Below are 21,457 nucleotides of genomic sequence, written 5' to 3'. Positions count from 1 at the left end.
TTGCTGGACTTCTCGAATCTGTAGGTTAGAGTTTTTCATTATTGCTGGAAAATTCTCAGCCATTATCTCTTCAAATCTTGGCTGTGCTGCAGATCCTCTCTCATCTCTTTCTGGAACTCTGATCTTACATAATCATTCTCATTGTGTCTTCCATGTCTCTTGACCTCTCTTCTATATTTTCCATCTTTTTGTTTCTCTGGCTGAAATTTGGATAATTTCTTCTGATCTGGCTTTCAGTTCACAAATTCTTTTCTTCAGCTGTGACTAACTCGTTATTAAACCCATTTACTGATTTTTATATTATTTGTGGTATTTTTCATTTCAGGAAGTTCTGTTTGGTTCTTTTTCAAATAATTCACTGCCCTTTTTATAGTTCCCTATTTTCTGTGTTCAAGTTTGTTCTTTATTTCTTTAAACTTAATAAGCATACTTACTATATTATTTATTATCTGGTAATTCTTACACCTGAAATCTACTTTTGCTGCTTAAAGACACCCTTTGCTGTTTTTGTATCCCTGTATGCTTGATTATCTTTGATTAGATTCTGTAAGGCCAACTGGCCCGAGGCAGGGGAACACAATCAGATTCACAGTTTGCATCAGACCGAAATTCTCCGGACCACCCAGTTCCAGAAACTGCCCTGGAGACATTCCGGACCACCCAGTTCTAGGAACTGACCTGGGGACTTTGAACCCAGCCCAGCCTTCCCGCCTTTCGAGGGGCGGGACTAACGGTCCCCCAGGATACCCGAAAAGACCACCAAATAAGGAATACCCTGCGCTCTCCCAGATTCACCACACCCCTTTCCCTTCTTCCCCTATAAAATCTTGCCCAACCCTCGCCCGGGTGCGACTTCTCTGGCCCCTTTCTCTCGGACCAGTGAACCTCGCCCGGGAGCGCTCCCTAATAAAGCTCACTTGAAGCTTTCCTCTGTTTCGCGGTGCCGTTTGTTAAGATCCGACCTTACATTTTGTGCCGAAACCCGGGAGGGGTACCAAGCCCCACGGGTTACTGGGCGGGCCGCTCCTCCCCTCCCCCAGGAGACAACCAGGGAACCTCTACTCATCCACCCGATCCGGCAGAAAACGAGGTAAGTCCCCCTCCCTTGTTCCCTCCGACCCTCAGAGTCCCTGCCCACCGGACTCGCTGTCCCTAATCGCGGACGCGTCAGGGATTCCTCCGTCCTCTTTCCGGGACTCGGGCAACTGTGGAGGCGTCCCAATTGCCTGACCGCTCTCCGACCCGCCGGGCCTCGGGTGATTGTGGAGACGTCCCAATCGCCTGACCGCCCTCCGACCTGCCGTGAATTGGAGACTGAGACCAGGGACGCCTCTCTCCCTCTCCATTCACTCAGGGACAGACTGGGGGGTCATGGGAACCTCACAATCGAAACCAGATTCTAAGACGCCCCTGGGGTGTCTCCTAGCCAATTTTACAGCCCTCGGTTTCTCCCAAGATCTCCGTCGCCGACGGCTTATTTTCTATTCCACTGTGGCCTGGCCACAATATCCTCTAGACAATCAATCCAAATGGCCTCCTGAAGGGACTTTCGATTTTAACATCTCCGTGATCTAGATAATTACTGCCGCAGGACAGGCAAATGGTCCGAGGTCCCCTCTGTTCAGGCCTTCTGGTATTTGCGCTCCCGCCCTTCCCTCTGCGTTGATTGTTCCACTTCCCAGATCCTTCTTGCCAAACAGACACCTCCTACATTCAAGCCCCTAATTTCCTTTGACGATGACCCCTCCCCACTAACCGACCCTCCCGAATCTCTTACCACTCCCCCCTTCAGAACTCCTCTCCAACCTCCACCCTACCCTGAAGCGGTCCCTCCTCCTCCCGAACCCGCTCTGGCCCCTCCAACCGCTCCCCCGCCTCCCTCAACGGTTTCTCCTCCCACGCCCCTCGCTTCGCCAATTAGTGCACGTACACGCTCTCACGACTCCCAAGATTCAAATCTCCTGTGCCCTCTGAGGGAGGTAGCAGGAGCGGAAGGATTAGAGTTTATGTTCCCTTTTCTTTCCAAGATCTCTCTCAAATAGAAAAGCGATTAGGCTCCTTCTCTGCCGACTCCTCCCACTACATCAAAGAATTTTGCTACCTGTCTCAAGCTTACGATCTAACCTGGCACGATATCTTTGTGGTTCTGACCTCTACCTTAACCCCTGACGAAAGGGAAAGAATTCAAACTGCTGCCCGAAACCATGCAGATCAGGTTCACCTTACCGACAACTCCATGCCCGTCGGAGCGACTGCCGTACCTGGCACTGATCTAGGCTGGACTTATCAGGATGGCCAAGATGGCCGTCGTAAACGCGACCTCATGATCCAATGCCTCCTGGCTGGCACGCAGGCTGCCGCTCATAAGGTAGTCAATTTTGAAAAACTAAAAGAGATAACCCAAGAACCTAACGAAAATCCAGCTATCTTTCTCAATCGCCTTACAGAGGCCTTAACTCTCTACACCCGGCTGGACCCCGACACCCCGGCAGGGGCAGCGGTCCTAGCCACCCATTTTATCACCCAATCAGCCCCGGACATCCGAAAGAAATTAAAACGGGCAGAAGACGGCCCTCAAACCCCTATTCGAGATCTGGTAAAAATGGCCTTTAAAGTCTATAATGGCCGTGAGGACTTGGCAGAATCCAGCCGACAGGCTCGGATGCACCAGAAGGTAGCCCTCCAAACCCAAGCTCTTGTAGCCGCCCTAAGGCCGGCCATCTCCCATGGATCACAGCATCCACGGGGTCTGCAAAAGGCAACCCCGCCAGGGGCCTGCTTCAAATGCGGAAAAGAAAGCCACTGGGCTCGCCAATGTCCTAATTCCCGACCTCCTTCTAAGCCCTGTCCCAGCTGCGGGCTAACGGGCCACTGGAAGAGTGACTGCCCTACAGCTGGCCCTCCCTTAGCGTCTCCACGCGGGGGGCAGGCCGACCCAACGGCATTACCACTCGAACTGCTGGGATTGGCTGACGACTGACGGCGCCCGGACTCGAAGACCCCCATCACCCTCGCCGAGCCCAGGGTAATGCTACAGGTAGCGGGTAAGTCCATCTCACTTCTGGTGGACACGGGGGCTACCTATTCGGTCCTGCCTCCTTACTCCGGGCCAGTTTCTCCTTCCCAGATCTCGGTCATGGGTATTGATGGCAAACCATGCTTCCCACTCCAGACAGGTCCACTCCCATGTCATATTGAAGGACTCCCTTTTACTCATTCCTTCTTAGTCATACCATCCTGCCCAGTTCCCTTGCTAGGCCGAGATGTCCTTTTCCGTTTAGGGGCCTCTCTCCAGCTGGTCAGACTTGACCCTAAGGTCCCCTCCTCCCAACTCCTGCTTCCTCTTCTCGGCCTGTCTCTAGAACCCTCCCCTTCCTATCCCCCTCTTCCAATCACACCGAACCCAATCAATCCCCAAGTCTGGGTTACTTGTAAGCCCATAATAGCAACACACCATTCCCCCGTTCTCATCCGCCTAAAGGACCCCTCCAAATTTCCATCAAGGCCCCAATTTCCCATCTCTGAGACTCACCTTAGGGGCCTACAACCTATTATCACCAGACTCCTAAACCAGGGACTCCTTATCCCCACTGACTCTCCCTGCAACACCCCCATCCTGCCTGTCCGCAAGGCCTCTGGGGATTATCGCCTGGTCCAGGACCTCCGACTAATCAATGAGGCCATAATTCCTCTCCACCCAGTAGTACCAAACCTTGCTCTCCCATATCCCCCCATCCACAATCCACTTTTACGGTTCTGGATCTCAAAGATGCCTTTTTCACTATCCCCCTTCATCCCGACTCCTATTTCCTCTTCGCCTTTACCTGGACGGACCCGGATATTCATACTTCCAGTCAGCTCACCTGGACAGTCCTTCCCCAGGGCTTCCGCGACAGTCCTCACCTCTTCGGTCAGGCGCTGGCACGGGACCCCACTTCCTGCACCCTTACCCCCAGCACACTCCTTCAATATGTAGATGACCTCCTCCTTTGTAGCCCATCTCTCAGCCTTTCAAGACAACATACTGCAGATCTCCTCAATTACCTTGGCTCTCGCCGTTATCGGGTCTCCCCAGCCAAGGCTCAGTTATCTGTATCTTCTGTAACCTACCTGGGGCTCCACCTTACCGCTACCACAAAAGGTCTAACAGCCGACCGCACCCGGATTATCCGTGAACTCCAGCCTCCGGAAACAGCGGAACAAATTCTCTCCTTTTTGGGCCTTACAGGATTTTTCCGACACTGGATCCCTAACTTTGCTCTCTTTGCTAAACCCTTATATCTAGCCGCTAAAGAAACCCCTCAAGGACCCCTCACCTCTCCTTCCGCCGTTCGACAGGCCTTTCTCACCCTCCGTAATGCTCTGATATCTTCTCCTCCCCTTTCTCTGCCCAACCCAAACCGACCTTTTCACCTTTTTGTGGATTAACGGGCCGGAATAGCCACTGGACTCCTTGCCCAGCCTGTAGGGCCTTCCTACTGCCCCGTGGCTTACCTCTCCAAACAGCTAGACCCATCCATTTGGGGATGGCAACCATGCCTTCGGGCCCTAGGAGCAGCAGCCGAACTGACCAAACAAACACTCAAACTGACTCTGGCCCACCCACTAACCGTGTTTTCCTCCCACCGGCTGGTCGACCTCCTAGGCCACAAGTCTCTCTCCCTCCTGGGCCCCTCCCGCATCCAGGAGTTCCACCTACTGTTCATTGAAAACCCAGCTATTTCTCTTGATCTCTCCCCTCACCTGAACCCGGCTTCCCTCCTGCCTATCTCTGGCACCGGGGGTTTTCCATCCCATTTCTGCCCTCATGTCATAGAACCCTTCAAACCACCAAGAGAGGGACTCTTTGACACCTCTCTTTCAAATCCGGACCGCACTCTTTTTGTGGACGGTAGCTCAATACTCAGTCCTGACGGACGCCGACGGGCAGCCTATGCGGTGGTAACTATCCCAACTATTATCAAGGCTAACAGCCTCCCAGAAGGGACGACCTCTCAAAGGGCTTAACTGATAGCACTCACGCGGGCCCTCGACCTCTCTAAGGGCCAAAGGGCCATCTTTCTCCCTATGGTCGCAGGCATTTCCCTCGCCTCCTCTCTCGTTGCTGCGGGCAACGGGGGAGGAGCCCTAACATACAGTGTCTCAACATCCCGTGACCTAGAACAGAAACTCCAGCTAGCCATCGAGGCTTCTAACGCCTCCATCACCTCCCTCCAGCGCCAGATCACCTCAGTAGCCCGAGTTGCCCTCCAAAATCGACGAGCCCTGGATCTCCTGACGGCCGACAAAGGAGGTACCTGCTTCTTCCTACAGGAGGAATGCTGCTATTACATCAATGAAACAGGACTCTTCGAAGACAATGTAAAAGCCCTCCATCGCTTAAGAGAAGAACTCCAACGCAAACACCAACAGTCCGCCTCCCCAATTCCTGATTGGTGGCGATCCACCCTCTATACCTGGCTAACACCAGTCTTAGGCCCCGTAATTCTCATCTGTATCTTGCTCACGTTTGCTCCCTGTTTTCTTAGGTTCCTTCGCAGGCGCATGGAGGAAGTCTCTCGGGTGGCCACAAACCAAATGCTCCTCGGTCCTTACACCTTGCTTCCTACAGAACCCCCCGCTGGTCTCCCCTAAGCCTCGGACCTCTGGTCGCCCGACTCCCCTTTCGACGCCCCCATTCAGCATGAAGTAGCCAGAGATCAGAACGCCGCCCAATTACACCAAAGATGTCGGGATGTAAGGCCAACTGGCCCGAGGCAGGGGAACACAATCAGATTCACAGGTTGCATCAGACCGAACTTCTCCAGACCACCCAGTTCCAGAAACTGCCCTGGAGACATTCCGGACCACCCAGTTCCAGGAACTGACCTGGGGACTTTGAACCCAGCCCAGCCTTCCCGCCTTTCGAGGGGCGGGACTAACGGTCCCCCAGGATACCCGAAAAGACCACCAAATAAGGAATACCCTGCGCCCTCCCAGATTCACCACACCCCTTTCCCTTCTTCCCCTATAAAATCTTGCCCAACCCTCGCCCGGGTGCGACTTCTCTGGCCCCTTTCTCTCGGACCAGTGAACCTCGCCCGGGAGCGCTCCCTAATAAAGCTCACTTGAAGCTTTCCTCTGTTTCGCGGTGCCGTTTGTTAAGATCCGACCTTACAGATTCTTCTTGTTATCCTTAGATTCTTCTTGTTATCCTTAAAATTATCTGTGGGAAATTCACTGAGCCCTAGAATGATGGTACTTTCATCCAGAGAGGGTCTGCATTTGCTTCTGCTAGACACCTAGAGGCACTGCCATTTGGGGACCATGTATTTGGGGTTACCTAGGTGGTATGAATCTGGGCTACAAACATGCAAGAGGGCTGGCTTACAGTTACAACCATCAGGACTGTTCGGTTCGTTTGTTTGCTCTGTCTCTGCTCTGCTCAGCCCCAAGAAAATTTTCCTGTGGTCCCCCGAGGCATGGTCCTGGGGGGCAGGAAGGTGTGAAATTTGGTTTTGGTTCATCCTTACAGTAAGGGTGTAGCCCTTTGGAATTCCAATTTAGCAGGGCCAGTTTTCTGTTAGACTCCATCTTAGGCAGACCCTGAGCTCTGACTGCTGTCCCCTTCTCTGCATAAGGCCTTTAAAACCTAAATGCAAGTGGCTCTATTGATTGCCTCAGGGCAAAGGAGGCCTGCCGTCAGCTGATTTTCTCAGCCTCTTCTGGTTTTGCCTCATCTCTCTGACCTGTCACTGGAGTGCCCCCGGGCTCCATCCTTTTTCCTCTTCTTTTCCAGCTACAACAGACTGCCCTTGATGCACTCACATAATTTCATGACTCTAATTACTATCTCTATGCTGACACTTTCCACATTTATATCTCCAGCCCAGACCTTTCTCAGTTACTCCAGACTTGAATATAATCTACCTACTCTACACCTCTGTTTGGTGATTCTCACAGAGACTGCAAAGCTAACATGCCCAGGACAGAATTTCTAGACCTCTTCCAGATCCAGCTTTCCCTGGAAAACTTTTATAATCTGCACAATAGTCAGTTAATGACTATTGTGCTTTTATAGTTGCCCTAGCCCAAATCCTTAGTTTCATTCTGGACTCTTCTTTCCCTCACACCCACATCCATTTCAGAATGTTTTATTGGTTATAACTAATAGATCCAGAATCTTACCACCTCTGCCGCCACCATCCTGGTCCATGCTACCATCATCTCTCCTCTGAATTATTGCAGTAGCTTCCTAATTAGGCTTCCTCCTTCTGCCCCTTGCTCTCCTACAGGGTGTGGCTGTAAGTCAGATTAGGACATTTATCTACTCAAAATCTCCGAAGGCTCCTCATCTCACTCAGAGTAAAGGCTTCATGTTTTCTGCCCTCACATGCCTCCTCCCCACCTCAGATGGCATCTCTGATCTCTTGCTGGTCTCCCTATCACTCAGTTCTCTTCAGCCACAATGACCTTGCTGTTTCTCAAACATACCTGGCAGTCTCCTGCTTAGGATCTTTGTGTTGTGTTCCCCCAACCTTGAATCCTCTTCCAAAGATACCCACATTGTTTTCCAGGTGTTTAATCAGCTGAAGCCTCTTGAGAGTTCTCCCTAATTGCCCTATTTAAAATTATATGCCTCCCCAGCACTCTTTATCCACTTTTCTTACTTTATTTTTCTTATAATCATAAGTTAGCTTCTATATAATGCCATGCACTATTCTAACACATTTAATCCTCACAACGCAAGGTGTTACTTTTATTATCCCCATTTTACTGATAAAACCAAGGCACAAGGTGGCTGATTTGGGATTTAAATACAGTCTGATTATAAATCTTTCTGTGCTGCTAACTACTCTATTCTGTCTTTCCATATGTAGCACTTGTCAGCTTCTGTAATATTATATAACTTCTTTATTTTGTTTACTGTGGGTCTCTACCTGCCACCTCCACCCCCATCTAAATGTCAGCTCCAGGAAGACAGGTTTAGGGTTTTTTTAATCTGGTTTTTGTTTTTTTTTCTTAACTACAGTATCCCTAGCACCTAGAACAGTGTCTAGTTTGTAGGTTCAATGAATATCTGTTGAAGAAAGATACATTTATTTATTTATTTATTTATTTATTTATGGCTGCGTTGGGTCTTCGTTGCTGCACGTGGGCTTTCTCTAGTTGTGGTGAGCAGGGGCTACTTTTTGTTGAGGTACATGGGCTTCTCATTGTGGTGGCTTCTCGTTGTGGAGCACGGGCTCTAGGCATGCAGGCTTCAGTAGTTGTGGCATGCGGGCTCAGTAGTCGTGGCTCACAGGCTCTAGAGCACAGGCTCAGTAATTATGGCACATGAGCTTAGTTGCTCCGCGGCATGTGGGATCTTCCCGGACCAGGGCTCGAACCCATGACCCCTGCACTGGCAGGAGGATTTTTAACCACTGCGCCACCAGAGAAGTCCCTAAAGTTGTAAAATGTTTTAAAGTCTCAGTTAAATGGATAATTTCCTGGGAAAAAAATATCTAATGACTACAAGAAGGGAAATCTGAAAGCCCAATCACAGGGTATGAAATAGTATGAGGGAAGTGATCAAAGTTATCTCCTTTTTCTCCATATAAAAAAGGCTCTAGCCATTTTGAGTTCACCAATAAATTCTTTTAAACTTTTATAATCTGCACAATTCCAGAGCAATGGAAAATATCAGAAATATCCAATTCATTCTATAAAAGGCCACAAGACATTTATATGACCTTGAGCATTTCCTTGGTCTTTTCTGAGACTCTTTTTCCTACTCTGTAATAATTTTATAGGATTGTTAAGATTATGGGTTAGGAGCTAAGAATCCTAGGATAGTCCCTGGACAATAGTTAGCACTCAATAAATGTTAGGAATCATTATGATAATGATACTATTTCAAGACAAAAATAGCACATACAAAAAACTCTATCCCAGATTATTTATAATTATAGATTAGAAAATTTTAAATAAAATGCTAATAGACCTACTAATAGAATAATCTATGAAGGTTCCATATATGAAAATCAATCAATATTGTATTCCGTGTTACCTTTCACCCATTTTTCTATTAGGACAGTGGTCTTTTTCTTATGGATTTGAAAAAGCTCGTAATATTTTTCCCCAATTCATCATCTAGCTTTTTGTTTTGCGGTACGCGGGCCTCTCACTGTTGTGGCCTCTCCCGTTGCGGAGCACAGGCTCCGGACGCGCAGGCGCAGCGGCCATGGCTCACGGGCCCAGCCGCTCCGCGGCATGTGGGATCTTCCCGGACCGGGGCACGAACCCGTGTCCCCTGCATCGGCAGGCGGACTCTCAACCACTGCGCCACCAGGGAAGCCCTATCATCTAGCTTTTGATTTAGTTCATGCTGTATTTTTTATTTTTGTAACTGAGTTTATCAATCTTAATTATAATAGTTAGGAAGATCTTCTAGATGACAAAAATAACCCTTATTTTCTTTCAGCACTGTTATTGTTTAATTTTTTTTACATTTAAATCAGATATATTTGAAATTCATCCTAGGTTTTGGTATGAAGTATGGAGCCAACTTTTTTTCTAGATAGCTATCAGTTTTTTCTACCCATTCCAACCATCATCTTTATCATATATCCTTAAGCCCTGTCTATTTTGGGGTCTAATTCTAGATTCTTCATTTTCTTGTATTGGTTTTCTGCCTCTTATGCTGTGGCACATATTTCTAATTACTGAGGCTTTGAAGTATGTTTTGGTGTCTGGTAAGTCTAGTTCCCCCTCTTTGCTCTTCTTTTTCAGAGTTTTCCTGGCTAATGTACCTTATCTGTATGCACTTCAGAATTTCTTTCAGCCACGGAAAAAAATCTGTGGCTATTTTTGTTGAGCTTGGTTTAAATTTTAATAAATTATTGAAATGACATCTTTAGAATGGGTTCCCCTCTGAGAACACAATATATCTTTCCATTTGTTCAAGTCTTCATTTTTATCATTCAGGAGTATTTTTTAGTTATTTTTGTTTTTTTCACTCCTTATTAAGTTTACTCCTAGGAGGTTTCTTTCTTGTTTTACCAAACAGTCTATGATTTTACTTCCCATGCAGATCTGCCTTTAGGGAAAGGATATTCTTAATCATGCGAAGAGTAATGAGTGTCAGTTTAATTCTCACCGTAAATTAACACATTCACATTCTGGTTTTATACATCATTCTGTATGAGCAATTAATATGATTCACAATGAGAGATTAATCCAGTCTTCACATACCGGTAAGTCAGGTTTTAGAGCCTGTGAGGCTGAGAGCCAGATCATAGATCTTGGCAAATTTACCCTTGTAAATATTAGTGTATGTTGCCCAATGGAGCAGTCTCTGGATAAACAGCCAGATGCCCTCTCCCTGTGACACTTCAACCATGTGTGTGCCTTTACTTGAAAAATCAATAGCTCACTTAATAAACTTCACCACTTTAAGAAAACCTGTTATGCATGTTAAACTTGAATGACAGTCTTTTCAGCTGTTACTGATGTTTCTGCATCTGTTTATAAGTAAAAGGACCCAATCTATACACTAATGATATGCTTTGGAAAGTTACTATCATTGGTCAAATCTTTAATGAAAGTTTTAAATTCTTATATATTACAGAATTTCACAAACTTATTTGGACAGCCACTAGTCTGCTTGCTTTCTCCTACAGCATATCCAAAAGCTTTACAAGGTATGTTTTGTCATTCCCTGTTGTATCTGTAGGTTGCAAATAAACTTATGTCTACATTTTGAATAATACTGCTCTGATCTTTGTCTCCCCCACCTATAGTGGTCAGTTGTGGATTTACAGAGTTTGATGTGGCAAGTGTCAGTCTGAAATAAACCCCGAAGTCTTGCCAACAACCAGAATTCTTTAATGGGCTACTGTTAGGCCTTGAGATAATTCTGAAAGAAATGATAAATCATCCCTGAGAAAAGAGTAAGGTTTTGGTCCCTTGCTACTGGGGAGCTCATGATTTGTGAATTTTAAAATTTGTGTTGCAGGTGTGCTGGTTGTCATCCATATAGCATGACTTCCTCCAGCTCTGGCTACATATTTTAAGTATCTTTTAAGACCGTGAGATTTCTGGTCTAGAACACTTCTCAATCTATGCCTAAGTGTTAGAATAACCTAACTGGCACAATTTAAAGGGTGTCTTTTATTCACATTTTTACCTCGCATTTTTAAAATAAAAGAACCTCTTCTCCGGGTGCCAGAGAGACAGGTCAGTGTTTTGCCTTTTCTCAGGTGGCTGAGAAATGAAAAACTTTTTGTCTTTAATAATTTGTCCTCAGTAAGCAACACATAAAATCTAATCTAATTCCCAGTCATTAAGCTAGGTAAAATACTAAACAAACCTTAATCCTGTTTTAGCAGTACTTGTCACTGTTTCACTATCTCCCTAACTGTGAATAGTGCTGATGTCTCTCTGTGGGAGATGGCATTTTACTGCTACTTCCCAGCCAGAAGTCCTGTCTGCTGACATAGTTTGACACAGGAAGTGATGGTCAGCATTTGAATGCCCGAGAGAAGCTGGAGACTTTTCACCGTTGTTTTAAGGTAAGTTCTGCTATTTAACAGGGAAAAACATGTAGAAATACTAAGTTCATGTATCTAAAAGGCAAATCACTAAGGGATAGAACTTACCTTCAAACAACGGTAAAGCTCTCCTGCTTTGAGGACTTTGTTAACCTGTTTCTTATCATTTTTGGAGAAATGTAACCCCTTCCAATTGCAAGTACTTTTTGCTATCAAATTTTCCTATCAAGATGCAGCTTTATTTTAAATTGCATGAACCTAATGGGTTAATACCACAATTATTTAATCTGAAAGGTTTTATTGTGAAGAGGGTAAAAACACAGACTCTGGAGGCAAACTGATTGTGTTTGAATCCCAACTCAGCCACTTACCAGCTATGTGACCTTGGGAAGTTACTTAGCCATTCTGTGCCTCAGTTTCTTTCCTATCAAATGGAGATAATAATAGTACCTACCTCATTAAATAATTCTGGGTACACAGTAAGTATTCAATATGTGCTAACTATTGTTATTATTAATATGGTTAATTGGAATACATGTCCTTAACATTTTTTAGTCCAGTATCCTATTTTTTGTGCTGTAAAACTTAGACCTCTAATCCCTTAAATGTGTCCCATCTGGACACAAAACTAGCAGATACCTAAGTATTTGGAATGTCAAATTACGTCCCTGCACCTCTGGTATCTGAATTCTGCAGTTCCCTCTTTAACCAAGAGTCACTTCATTCATTCAACAAGCATTTATTCTACATTTATTTATCAGGTGCTGTGCTAGGTAGAAGATATAGACAACCTAATGGGCAGTTACTGTAGGTGCTCTGAGGGTTTCACAGGAGGAAGCACATGTAAGGTGAACTCCTGACCAGCCCTTGAGGGTTAAGAAAGTGGATGAAATGATGTCTAAAGTTGAGTTGAAGGATACGTAGAATTAGATGGGGGTGGGAAATGGTTGAATAAGAGTGTTCTAGCAGAGAAAAAGCATGCGAGCATGTGAAGAATGAATTGGGGAGGAGCTTTGATGGAAATGGGGAGATGATGTTGGTCAGAGTGAGGACAGTGGCTGGTTAGCTGGAGATAATAATCCTGGAGAACCAGTAGGGCTTGATGTTGGACTGGATGAGAGGGAATCAGGGAGAGGAAGGAAGCAGGGATGGACTGCCAGGTGTCTGGCTGAGGTGCTGGTAGAAATGATAATCCTGGATAAGAAGCAGATTTGTAGGAGAACAACGGGAAAGAATCTACAGACAAGTTTTGATATGTTGAGTTTGAGGTTACCTTTGAGAGTTAGGTTGAGTATAGTAGTCTGGAGCTCCTCTGTCCAATAGAAATATAATGGGAGTCACACACGTGATTTTAAGTTTTCTAGTAGCCACATTTTTTTTTTAAGGTAGAAACAAACAGGGGGAATGAATGTTAATGAGACATTTATATTTTATAATGCGCAGTGTGTCTCAATTTGGACTCATCACTTTTGAAGTGTGTCTGGTGGCTACTGTAGGACAGCGCCGTTCTGGACCTAAGGAGCTTATTTAGGCTCAGATAGGGAACTGGGAATTAGTATGCATATAAATGATAACTGAACTTTGTGCATAGGTGAGATCAGCAATGTGGAGAAAGAAAATACTGATATTTAAGGGATAGGAAGAGAAAGAGCAACTAACAAAGGAGAATGAAAGAGAGTGGCAGTTCTAGTGCTTCTCAGAGGGTTCCATTAGGAGCTGCCCATGATCCAGCACTTGCCATATTTGCATGGAAGTTGTTAGTGGGAGGGGAAAAAAAAGCAAAGGAATATGTTCATTTTCCATTTCTCTTAAGTTTACGAGGCTCTATCTTAAGTTTTTTTCAGCAGAAAGCAATGTACCTGGGATATGTTTTTGTAGTTCCAAGCCGAATGTACTTTGTTGAAGTATACTTTAATGATACAGCTTTAATTTTATACATTGTCAGTATATTAAAATGTTCCTCAAATGCCTCTCTTTTGCAAAACTGTTGTCTATATATATAACATGTTTGTTATTACAGATCAATCTCAACGAGGTAGCCTCTTCACTCTCTTTTTGAACAATCCTCTAATGGCCTTCCTATTTGTCTCTGGATTGTCAAGCATGCGTAGAGGCCTATGGGAAAAGTGTCAAGAATATCTTCGAAAAATCAACCGCGATATTGCCCAGCTACTGACCCATTCACGTTCAATAGGTACCCTACTAATCTAACTGCACACTTAACAGAATGTACTATAATGGTTTAAAATTGTTTAAATTGTTTGAATTTGTAAAGGTATTTGTTGAAGGCAGGAAAGTTGAGAAGGTTTTCCTGAACATTTCTTGCCTTTTGAAATGTATTTTCCACTTAAGTATCCTTTTACTGTCACTTTTCTCCTCTTTGCAGATCAGGCATTTCTCCAGTTTTTTGGAGATGAATTCCTTCGCTTGCTTCTCACAAGATTTATCTTTTGTTCAGCCACCATGAGGATGCACAAGATTTTTCGGGTAGGCAAAGAATATCATTAAAGATCAATTTTGCCATTTTAGGTATTTAAGAGTCGTATATTTCACTTGTATTAAATAAACTTTGACTAGATCCAATATAATATTCACATATTAATAGGTAAGGTATAAAGATGAACAATCTAAGGCACATCTGAGTAGCTACCACCCAGTTTAAGAAGCAGAAAGTTTTCATTACCTTTGAGGCCCCCCGTGGGTCCTCCCTGATCCTGTCTCCCCTCTTTAGTTTTAATGAAACTAAAACCCTGAATTTTATAATTGTCATTTGCTTTTCTTTATAGTTTTGTCACATGTTTTTGTGTTCCTACACAACATGTTCATGGATCCATATTGTATGTATTCTACCTCTTGCTTTCTGACTCACTGTCACATTCCTGAGATTGAGCCATGTTGATGACTGACTGTAGCTTTCATTCATCCGTTTTCACTGCTATATAGGATTCAATTGTTTGACTATACATCCCAAATTACTCATTATCTACTGATAATGGCCATTTGGGTTGTTTCTGGTTTGTTATTATTATAAACGATGCCACTGTGAAATCTTCCATCAGTTACCTGGCACACATATATAAGATTTTCTCTGTGGAACATACTAGTAGTGGACTGCAGGGTCAGACACTATAGATGTATTCAGCCTTACTAGTTAAAGCCCTGGTTATACCAGTCTATGCTTGCAGTAGCTGTGTGTAAGAGTTGCTATTGGTCTAATCCTTGCCAACACTTGTTGCTGTCATTCTTTGTGTTTCATGTGAATCTGGTGGGTGTAAGTAGTAGCTCATTGTGCTTTCAAATGTCATTTCTGGGATTACTCTTGAGGTTGAACAACTTTTCATATGTGTTACTCTGTGTTCGTCTTTATGAAGAGTGTGTTCAAGTCTTTGGTCTGTTTTGCTCTAAGTAGATTGTTTCTTTCTGTGTATTCATGTAACTAACACTCTTCAGTGAGGTTTTAAAAATTTTAGCCATTTTTCACTTCTTATAAGTAACATTTGGTTCTTTTTCAAATATGCTTAAATATTCTCAAAAGTCTTTTGCCATTTTTAGTTTTAAAATATGATATTTTTTCCATTTTATGACTGTAATTTTAAAATGTGGAAGAGTTTTGCAGTGAATACCCATATACACACTAGCTGGATTCTGCAGTTAACATTTTGGTATACTTGCTTTCTCACATATTTGTCCATTTATCCATCTCTCTTTTCAATTATCAGTTCATCTCAGTTTTTGATGCATTTTGAAGTAAACTGTGGACTTCACCCCTCAACACTTCATCATGCATATAAATAACTGAAATTTATATTTATTTACTTCTTTTTTTAATGTAAAGTTTGCATACAGTGAAATGCACAGAACTAAAGTGTACAATTAGATGAGTTTTGACAAATACATACTCCTTTGTAACTCAAACCCCAATCAAGTGATACAACATAGCATCATTCCAGAAAATTTGCTCCACACCCCTCTCCAGTCAGTCCACTACCCATTATCCCGGAGACAATGCTCTTTTTATTATTTTCACTACAGATTAATGTCACCTATTCATGAACTTGAATTATACAGTGTAAACCTTATTTGATCAAGCATATTCTTAATATTCATCTGTGTTGTTTCATGTAGAAGTAACTCATTCTTTTTGAGTAGTTCCATTTTCTGAATATATCACAGTTTATTTAGGCCTTCTCTTTTTTTTTTTTTGGCTTCGTCAGGTCTTAGTTGTGGCACGCGGGACCTTTGTTGAGGTGTGCAGGATCTTTCGTTGTGGCGCACAGGCTTCTCTCTGGTTGTGGCATGTGGGCTTCTCTCTAGTTGTGGTGCACGGGCTCCAGAGTGCATGGGCTCTGTAGCTTGCAGCGTAAGAGCTCTCTCATTGAGGCCCGCGGGCTCAGTAGTTGTGGCGCGTGGGCTTAGTTGCCCCGCGGCATGTGGGATCTTAGTTCCCCGACCAGGGATCGAACCCACGTTCCCTGCATCAGAAAGTGGATTCTTTACCACTGGGCCATGAGGGAAGTCCCCTAGGCCTTCTCTTTTTGATGAACACTTGGGCAGTTTTAAACTTTTGACTATTATAGATAAAGTGACCATGAACATTCCTATACAAGTCTTTTCCAGACTTAACGTTTTGAATTTTCCTGGTCATAGAGTAGGTATGTCTTTAGTTTTATAAGAAACTGCCAGACTTTTTCTCAAAGTAGTTGTGTCATTTTCTTTTCCCAGCAACTGCATGTGAAAGTTGCTGTACATCCTTGCCGACACATAGTGTTGTCAGTCTTAAATTTTAACCAGTCTGTTGGATTTATAGTGGTATCTCATTGTATTGGTTGGCCAAAAAGTTCATTCGAAACTTTTGGCCAACCCATAGTTTCAATTTGCATTTCACTGTTGAATGAGGATATTGGACATCTTTTCATGTGCTTGTTAGCTGCATTTTATCCCATTCTGTTGGGTTGCCTTTTCGTTTTCTTAACAGTGGCTTTGAAGACTAAACTTTTAAAATTTTGATGAAGTTTGAACGAATCAATTCCTTTTTCTTTTGTGGTGTGTTTTATCTAAGAAATCTCTGTCTATCCCAAAGTCACAAAGATTCTAGGAGTTTATAGTCTTAGCTTTTACATTTAGTTCTATGATATGCGTTAACTTTTGTTTACAGTGTGAAGTAAGGGTTAAAATTTCTTTTCAATATGGGTATGAAATTGTTCTAGTATCTCTTGTTGAAAAGATTAGCCTTTTTTCACTGAGTTACTTTTGTTATTTTTTGAAAATCAGTCAACCACATATGTATAGGGATATTTCTAGACTCTAAATTCTGTTCCATTGACTGATAGCATTTTTCTCTAATATACTGCTGCCTTGATAATTGTAGCTTTATAATAAGTCTTGAAATCTTTGTAGTGTGAGCCCCCCCTGCCATTGCCAAAATGTTTTATGTGTTTTAACAGTTCTAGAAGATCCTTTGCATGTCTATGTGAATTTTATATTTTGATTGGGATTGCATTTAAATCTTTATAATCAATCTGTGGAGAGTTATATTTTAATAATATTGAGTCTTCCAATGAATTAATATGGTATATCTCCCCATTTGTTTAGGTCTTCTTTAGTTTCTCTCACCAATATTTTGTGGTTCTCATCATACAGGTCTTACATGTGTCTTATTAAATTTATTCCAAAGTATTTCAAGTTTTGATGATTTGTAAATAGAATTATATTTTTTATTTCATTTTCCAATTATTTGTTGCTGATACATAGAAACAAATGTTTTTATGTATTATCAGTGAATAATGTTTTCTAAATTAACCTGTGGGACTTCCCTGGTGGTCCAGTGGTTAGGACTTCGCATTCCAATGCGGGGGGTTCAGGTTCGATCCCTGGTCAGGGAGCTAAGATCCCACGCGCCTCGTGGCCAAAAAGCAAAACATAGAACAGAAGCAATATTGTAACAAATTCAATAAAAACTTTAAAAATGGTCCACATCAAAAAATTCTTAAAAAAAAAAAAAATAAATTAACCTGTATCCTGCAGTCTTGCTAAACTGAAGTATTTGCTTTGTTACCTTTCTGTGTATTCCTTAAGGTTTTCTATCTACACGATCATGTCATCTTCAGACAAAGGCAGTTTTACATCTTCCTTTCCAATCTGTATGCCTTCTATTTTGTGTATGTGTGTGCTTTTTTCAGGGCTAGGTCTTACAGCAAAATGGTGAATAGAAGTAATGTGAATGAATATTCTTGCCTTGTTCCTGGTTTTAAACAAAAAATTAATCATTTACCATAAATTATAATGTTAATTGTTAGTTTTTCATACACACCCTTTTTCAGGTTGACTGAGCTCCTTTCTATTCCTATTGCTGAGTTTTTATCAGGAATGGGTATAAAAGATTGTCAAATACTTTTTTTCTGCATTAATTGATCCTGATATATATTAATTCCGTTAACATGGTGAATAGCATTGACTGAACCTTGTATATCTGGGCTAAACACATTTTGTGGTCATGTATTATCCTTTTGCATTGTTTGATTCATTTTGCTAGTATTTCCTTGTGGATTTTTGTATCTGTGTTTATGAATGATTATGGTATGGTATTTAATTTTTTCTTGTGATGTCTTTATGTGGTTTTGTTATCAGGGTAGTGCTGACTTCATAAATTGAGTTGGGGTGTGTTTCATTCTCTTGTATTTCTTAAAGAGTTTCTTTTCAATTGGCATTACTTCTTCCTTGAATGATTGGTAGAATTCATCAGTGAAGCCATCTGGACCTGGAGTTTTCCTTTTGGGGATGTTTTAAATTATGAATTCAGTTTCAAAGGCTATTCATGTTTTCTATTTTGTTCTTAGTTTTAATCACTTGTGTCTTGCAAGTCATTTTCTAATTTATTGCCAAAAAATTGTTGATAATATTCCTTTATCCTTTTAGTCTCTGTAGACTCTCTAGTGATTTTTCATGACTCATATTGGTAATGTTTCCTGTCTTTTTTTTTCCCAGTCTAGCTAAAGTTTTGTTAGTTTTAATGATCTTTCCAAATAAACAGATTTTACTTTCATTGATTTTTTTTTACTACTGTTTGTCTCTTTTCTACTTAATTTATTTCCATTCATACTTTATTATTTTTCTTCTTTTTAATTAATTTTATTTTAATTTGCTCTTTTTAATTTCTGTTTTAAAACTTAGATTGAGGGCTTCCCTGGTGGTGCAGTGGTTGAGAGTCTGCCTGCCGATGCAGGGGACACGGGTCGTGCCCCGGCCCGGGAAGATCCCACATGCCACAGAGCGGCTGGGCCCATGAGCCATGGCCGCTGAGCCTGCGCGTCCGGAGCCTGTGCTCCGCAACGGGAGAGGCCACAACAGTGAGAGGCCCACGTAACGCAAAAAAAACACACAAAAAAACTTAGATTGAAAACCTTTTTCTCTTCTAGTACAAGCACCTACCCTTTAAGCTTAACTGCTTTAGTTATATGATTTCAGTACTTTTAAATTTATTGAGACTTGTTTTATGACCCAGCATATGAATTATCTTGGTGAAGATTCTTTCTGCACTTGAAAAGACTATGTATTAGATGCTATTCTAATACATGCTATTAGATGTATGCTTCTGCTATTATTAGATGGAGTGATGTATAAATGTCAATTCAGCTTGATGTTCCAAGTATATTTAATAGTGTTCTTCAAATCTTCCATATTCTTTTTTTTTTTCTTTTTGTGGTACGCGGGCCTCTCACTGTTGTGGCCTCTCCCATTGCGGAGCACAGGCTCCGGACGTGCAGGCTCAGCGGCCATGGCTCACGGGCCCAGCCGCTCCGCGGCATGTGGGATCTTCCCGGACCGGGGCACGAACCTGTGTCCCCTGCATCGGCAGCGGACTCTCAACCACTGCGCCACCAGGGAAGCCACAAGTCTTCCATATTCTTAACTTATTTTCTGTCTGCTTATTCTATCCCTGATAGAGAAGTATCTAAACCTCTAATTATACTTGTGAATTGGTTAGTTTCTCATTTTGGTGCTGTTTCTTCATTGTTCATTTTGAAGCTGTTATTGAGTTTGTATATACCTAGAGTTGTTATGTCTTGTTGAAATTACCCATTCATCATTATGAACTGTCTTTATGTGTGGCAGTATTCCTTGATCTGCAATCTAGTTTGTGCAATATTAATATAACTATACCACTTTTCTTCTGGTTTGTGTTTGTATGGCAAATCTTGTTTTATTCTTTTACTTTTAACCTATATCTGTCTTAATATTTAAAGTGGAATTCTTTTCAACAGCGTTAGGTCCTGCTTTTTTATCTAGTTTGACCGTATCTACCTTTTACTTGACATTTTTAGTTTTAAATTGCATTTAAATTAAGTATAATTCTTAATATAGTTTGAGTTAAATATACTATTATTTGTTTTCTATTTGTCCTGGCTGCAGTTTGTACCTTTTTTCTTTCTCTCCTGCCTTCATTTTCATTTGACTTAATTGAGGTTTTGTTTTGTTTTAGAATTTTATTTTAATAACACTGTAGATTTATGCTGTGTCTCGTTTTGCTTTTTTAATATCACTTTAATATCACTTCACATTTAATATAATTATCTTACAATAGTATTCTTCCATTTTCTCCCTCCCAGTCTCTACTATTATTGTCATTTGACTTTTTGAGTATGATATATACTATTTGATACTTTGTGGTTATCATAGCATTAAACAGTCAATTATCTTTTTTTTTTTTTTGCCACGCCATGCAGCATGTGGGATCTTAGCTCCCTGACCAGGGATGGAACCCGCACACCCTGCAGTGAAAGTGTGGAGTCTTAACCACTGGACCACCAGGGGAATTCCTAAAAAAATTTTAATGAGGAGGAAAAGCTTATATATTTATTATTTCTGGCACTCTTAATTTCTTTCTTTAGATTTAATCTTCCATCTGGTATCATTTTTCTTACCACAGAATTTCCTTTATCATTTCTTATAGTGCAAATCTGGTGGTAATTAATTCTCTCATTGCTTATTTATCTGAAACAGTATTTATTTCACTCTGGTGTTTTGTGAACCATGGGTTATTTAGAAATATGTTATTTAGTGTTTAAATTTTGGGAATTTTCAAGATATCTTACTGATTTCTAATTTAATTCCTTTGTGGTCAAATAGTATGCTTTGTATGGTTTGAGTCCTTTTAATTTATTGAGACTTGCTTTATTGTCTAGAATGTGGTCTATAATGGTACATGTTCTAGGGACACTTGAAATGAATGTATCAATATATGCTGCTACTGTTGAATGAAGGGTTCTATAAATGTCTGTTAGGTCTCGTTGGCTTATAATGTTGTTCAACTTCTTTATAGCCTTACTGATTTTCTGAATAATTGTTCTATTATTACAATGTGTAATGTGTGTTTTCTTCTGGCTGTTTTTAAGGTTTTCTCTTTACATTGGTTTCCTACAATTTGATTATGATGTACTACCTTGATATGCTTTTCTTTGTTGCTTTCTTCCTGCTTGGGGTTTATTGAGCATCTTAGAGCTATCTAAATATCAAGATATTTAATATATTTGAGAATATTTTTGGCCATTATTTCTTCATTTTCTCTACTCCTCCCTTTCTCTTTCTGGAGCATCAATTACATATATGTTAAACAACCTAATATTGTCCTACAGGTCAATGATTTGCTTTTTTTTTTTTTTAAGTGAAAAAAGGTTTATTTACATGCTCTTCATTTTTTTAAATGTCTGTTTTCTCTCTGTGTTTCAGTTTCTGTTGTCTTCAACTTTACTGATGTTTTCTTTTGCAGTGTCTAATGTGCTCTTAATCCTATGTCCATTTAGTTTTTCATTTCAGGGATTACATTTTTCTCACCTCTAGAAGTTCTTTTTGGTTCTTATAACATTTTCCATTTTTCTCCTCATTATATTTATGTTTTCTTTTGTGTTCTTGAATGAATAATAATAGCTAAAATCTTTACCTACTAA

The 21,457-nt window shown here is 41.7% G+C and overlaps 1 protein-coding gene across 5 annotated transcripts in view; it reads left to right on the top strand.

Annotated features, from left to right (window-relative positions):
- The window catches only part of SCAI (suppressor of cancer cell invasion), a 145,754-nt gene that overhangs the window by 112,553 nt on the left and 11,744 nt on the right, over positions 1–21,457 (top strand). For 4 of the 5 annotated variants that reach the window (XM_022578753.2, XM_089913743.1, XM_022578754.2 and 1 more), the window contains 3 exons: positions 10,592–10,664; positions 13,534–13,707; positions 13,900–14,000. In XM_022578753.2, coding sequence (XP_022434461.1) covers positions 10,592–10,664; positions 13,534–13,707; positions 13,900–14,000 — 348 coding nt within the window. Of the gene's footprint in view, positions 1–10,591; positions 10,665–11,390; positions 11,535–13,533; positions 13,708–13,899; positions 14,001–21,457 lie in introns of those variants that run through there. The other variant, XR_016393646.1, reaches the window with a different exon arrangement.

This window comes from Delphinapterus leucas, chromosome 6 (genome assembly GCF_059928025.1).
Source record: "Delphinapterus leucas isolate spDelLeu-1000000601 "Yukka" chromosome 6, BTC_Dleu_Yukka2, whole genome shotgun sequence".
Taxonomy (NCBI): domain Eukaryota; kingdom Metazoa; phylum Chordata; class Mammalia; order Artiodactyla; family Monodontidae; genus Delphinapterus; species Delphinapterus leucas.
This window is presented reverse-complemented; position numbering and strand designations above follow the sequence as displayed.